At 39.0% G+C, this 4,363-nt stretch overlaps 1 protein-coding gene across 1 annotated transcript; it reads left to right on the top strand.

The window, feature by feature from the left end:
• The first annotated feature begins 410 nt into the window (after positions 1–410).
• Positions 411–4,018, top strand: nppc (natriuretic peptide C). Its single transcript, XM_061737183.1, has 3 exons — positions 411–610; positions 1,510–1,803; positions 3,545–4,018. Exons 1-2 carry the CDS (start codon positions 518–520, stop codon positions 1,780–1,782), a joined length of 366 nt encoding a protein of 121 aa, XP_061593167.1. The 5' UTR covers positions 411–517; the 3' UTR covers positions 1,783–1,803; positions 3,545–4,018.
• The last annotated feature ends 345 nt before the right edge of the window (positions 4,019–4,363 follow it).

Below are 4,363 nucleotides of genomic sequence, written 5' to 3'. Positions count from 1 at the left end.
AGCAGAGACCAAGTAATCTCAGTGTGAGATTGTATCTGAAAAGAGTCTTACAAGCAGATAAAAGCCTTTAGATTTCTGGTTATTTGACAGGTGTCTCATTCAAAGCCATTTCTGTGCATGGCAAATTCGCTCTTTACTCTTTGAAAACACCTTGGGTTTCAGTTGTTGCATCTCAGCCAGATGAACACCAGGTTAAACTCATGTGATTTATTTGAATATAGCCGATATAATTTCTTCTGAAGCCTCGATGACCGGACTTGTATCTTTTAATTAATCCCTGGCATGACGTGCTCGGAAACAGGTACAGAAAACAAAGATTTTGCCAAAGGGAGAACCATTACGCATGACATCATTATGGGCTGGCTATAAAGCGGCGAGGACTAATGCTCAGAGTTAGAAGAGCACTTGAGGAGCTTTGGAGTAAAGGACACACTCTATCTTCCAGCTGACAGACTGACTGAAGCCAGTCCTTCTCTCTGATCTCCAGAGGAACCCCTTCAACACAACACTCGTCAGAATGAACTTGTCATACTTGGTTGCGTGTGGACTTTTGGTCAGCTTGCTTTCAGAGAGAATGGGGGCAAAACCTTTAACTCCAGCGCAGCAGAAGGTAAGTCAATTGTATCCCAATAATTGAGAAAGAAATCGTTTATTTCTAGGCTAGTGTAGGGCTGGATGTTGGAAGCTGAGTGCTGAGTGAACAGCTGTTCTGTGGTGCAGGCGCCCAACACTGTTGTTTTACGCATCATATTTCATTATTTCACTTGTGTTCAGCAAAGACATTTTTCCACGGTTGTAGTCTAAAACTTTCCGGCAAATTATTTTCCATCCTTTGAACCTACTTTTTAGGTAGTTTTTTTTTTCTTCTCTTTTCAATAAACAGGAACTTCGCGTTTTCTGTGCAGGGATTTCTGAGAGTGATGTCTCTCAGCATTTAGCTTCCCGACAGGTTTTCATTTGTCATTTATTTCATTTTTTTAAGCCAAAAAAAGGTCATTATTATAGCCTTTATAATGAAAACCTCTATGAGAAACGAACTCACAACATAGTCATTTTGGATTGATCATTTTCATATCAATTTATGACATGGAACCACAATAAACAAAACAGTTTTGTGCGCAAAAGCGAATATGCATTGACTTAATAACGTTAGTACAATCATAAAATAGGCCTAATGATGTAGGTAAATGCCGAGCTGGCTTTATTGGGTTAAGGAGGGTTGAGTTTGATGCCACAGCTCAGAGCAGAGCGAGCTGCAGCAGACACCTGCTTTTTAGCCTCTAGTGATTTTTTGAGGGCGCAATGTCAAAGCGTATTCCTTATCAAAATTAAATCAAGTGCTTATTTGAATGAGAGTTAGTGAATAGTTCAGGCGTACCGCAAAGATTATGCAAACGAGTACCTTGCACAAGCAAGCAAGAAGTATGTATTCACTTCTTTTAAATGTGCCGCATTCGCCTGAGGGACACATTGTTTATGTATCTTTTTTTTTTGTTCGTTATCTTTCAGTCTCTTAGAAGTTTGCTGGGCGAGGAGTTGGCAGAGATTGTGGAGTCGGGCGAGAGGGAGAGGCGGCTGGACTCCGTGCGCTCTCGGATGCGGCTGCTGCGTGATTTACGCATGGACACCCGCGCCAGAGGGATGTGGGCTCGTCTCCTTAACGACCAGCCCGCAGCGAGGAAACACAAGGCGGGGAGCAAGAAAGGAGGATCCGCGTCGCGCAGTGGATGCTTCGGACACAAGATGGACAGAATAGGAACCATCAGCGGCATGGGCTGCTAGGGTTGGAGCAGCGCTCCGACGGTGAGTCTCCACACCACACTGCCCTCGTACTTCTCACTTAAGCGTTAAATCGACGCACAGCTTACGCCGTAGGGTCTGCGTTGGTGTAACGCGGAACCATAAATCAGCCTTTTAGAGGGAGTCAATGGACGTGGAATGGATGTTTAGTTTAGTTTAGTTTAGTTTATTGTTTTTTTTTTTTAAACATGTTTCTTTATTGGGTAATCCATGTAAATTATATTACACAATAAACATTTCTTTTAAAGGGTTCGACAGAATACCCCGTTTTATATTTTACCATACACAAAAAAAAAATATATATATATAAAGAAAATAAAAAATAAAAATAAAAAAAATTATAAAATAAATAAGGACACAAAACATAACAAACACCCCAAAACACACACACACTGCAAAATACGTAATAGTTTATTGTTTTGCACAGTTTTTCAAAAATATACAGGAAATATCAATGATAAACACTATAGGTGCAGGAAAAGGCAAAAAACCCAATGGGCTTATTTGAAGCCTCCACCGAAGATATTAAAATGTCATGTCAAGATTAACATACAAAAAACAGAAAGTAAAACTACACAAAAGTGATGGCAAACTAATAATGCATGGATGCGCATAATGCAGAAAGGTTGGGAATGACATTGTGGATGGTGTTGGGAAAGAGGAGAAATAAGAAGTGAAGGAATGGGCAACAGGAGGAAGAAGAAAGGAAAGAGGGAGTTAAGAAACTTTAGTGGTCATGATGGAAGAAAACAAAGTGGAGAAATAAAATCAAGCAGCAGAAAGGCCTGAATCGAGGAATGGGTGGACTATAAAGATCAACATTAGAATATCAGTTACATCACATTAAAGCTTGAGAGTATGACATCATAGAGTTGTAGTTGGTGGTTACAGTGTGGTCATATTTGGTCTTAGTCAAAAATATGGGACTAACTGTGGCTGTCTGTCCCTCCTTGTGTCAGCCGAGCTGACACTTGAAATGTCAATTTGAAGAGACGGGAAACCTCAAATATCAAACTACTGAAATCATCAAGTCAAGCGGTATTGCCAGAAAGGATGGGAAGCCCTTTAGGAAAGCCCACTTAACACCACTGTTAAATAGTGTATGAGAAACACTCATAACACTCACAGTTGGAATTAAAGAAGTCCATGCATGTGTACAAATAATCCACATTATGAATAATCCCACCTGCTTCGTGTGGAAGGCAGCATGCATCGTGTTCAAGAAGGAGAGGAGACAGGGGCAGATGGAAAAAGGAAGTGTGGAAGCAAACACACACATTTGTACTCTCACTTGAAAACAGAGCACCCTGCTGTGGTTAGGAGCTTTCTGGGAAACCCATTTTCTTTACCCAAGTAATTTCACCAGAAATAAGGAAGGGGCCGTCCTGGTGAATGAAGTAATGCGGAAGCTAGGTGACACACAATTAGTCCTCGGAGTTGAGACATTTTTGCGGTTGTGGCAAGCTGTGAAATGCTTATGGGCGTGTGTGATTTTGTGACTAATGTAAGTGAATGAGTGCTCATTGGTTGACACTTATAAATCTGAAAATTTGTGTGAGTTATGGATTCAGAGTTTAAGTGGTTAAATGATGAGACTGGGTGACTAAATTCATTTTGGAAATTCCCCGAAAGCTGAAAAACTGATTATGACATAATAATGACAAGAAAAAATTGACCTTGTGTTGACTAAGATCTTTTTCTATAATGTGTTTTAACTTTTCTCTCCTGCTTCTTTCTTTTCTAGATCTATGGACGACGGGGTTGGAGAACAAGAGTTGAGTTTGTTCTCACCTGATGAAAAACAAGAAAGAAAAACAAGATTTTTGGTACGAAAGTGACCACGACCAGCAGAAACAAAGACTGGGAAGACAATGCTACAAAGTCCTCATATAAGAATATATATGTATATGTATATGTATATATATATAGTAAATATGCAGGTATATATACATATATGTATACCACAAAAAAAAAACATATACAAACACAGATGCATACTGCAACATTGTGGACAATGGTGTAAAAACTACAATCTGCAAAGCTGTACATTATTGCTGCTCCTGCTGCTGCTGCTGCTGCTGCTGCTGTACATTCAAGTACTTCATCTTCTCCTGCATAATTGTATTTATGTTTAAAAAGTATTTATATGTTTATAAAAAGAGATATTTATAAATATGAGTCTTATTTATGTAACATTTTGAAAATGGATGCAAACTGCAGGTCAATTCTGTTTGCTTCATTTTATTTCCTTTGTCTCAGATAGTTGTAAATGTTTTCAAAAATGATAAAAAACGAACATCCCATGTGCACCTCTGCCTCATCTTGCCTGTCTTTCCCTGAAAGTGTTCAATGATAGCCACAGAGCTTTTTATTCAATTCTTATCTTATGTGACAACCAGGAGGGTTCATGCACATTTTTTGTCCAGCTTTTAGCTCGTATGAGTGAAAGAAAAAAATGTCATCACCATCATAGTCTTAAGACAACATTTAGAACCATGCAGATTCAAGCATAAAGCTAAAGAAAATCTGAAGATTTTTTACATTGTCCTTCAGAATTATACAT

Source organism: Cololabis saira, chromosome 13 (genome assembly GCF_033807715.1).
Source record: "Cololabis saira isolate AMF1-May2022 chromosome 13, fColSai1.1, whole genome shotgun sequence".
Lineage (NCBI taxonomy): Eukaryota > Metazoa > Chordata > Actinopteri > Beloniformes > Belonidae > Cololabis > Cololabis saira.
This window is presented reverse-complemented; position numbering and strand designations above follow the sequence as displayed.

Bases quoted from the DNA above. Each gene is read 5' to 3' on its own strand.
- nppc (XM_061737183.1), top strand. From the start codon at position 518: ATGAACTTGTCATACTTGGTTGCGTGTGGACTTTTGGTCAGCTTGCTT. The intron at 611-1,509 runs GTAAGTCAATTG...GTTATCTTTCAG, and splicing joins TAACTCCAGCGCAGCAGAAG to TCTCTTAGAAGTTTGCTGGG.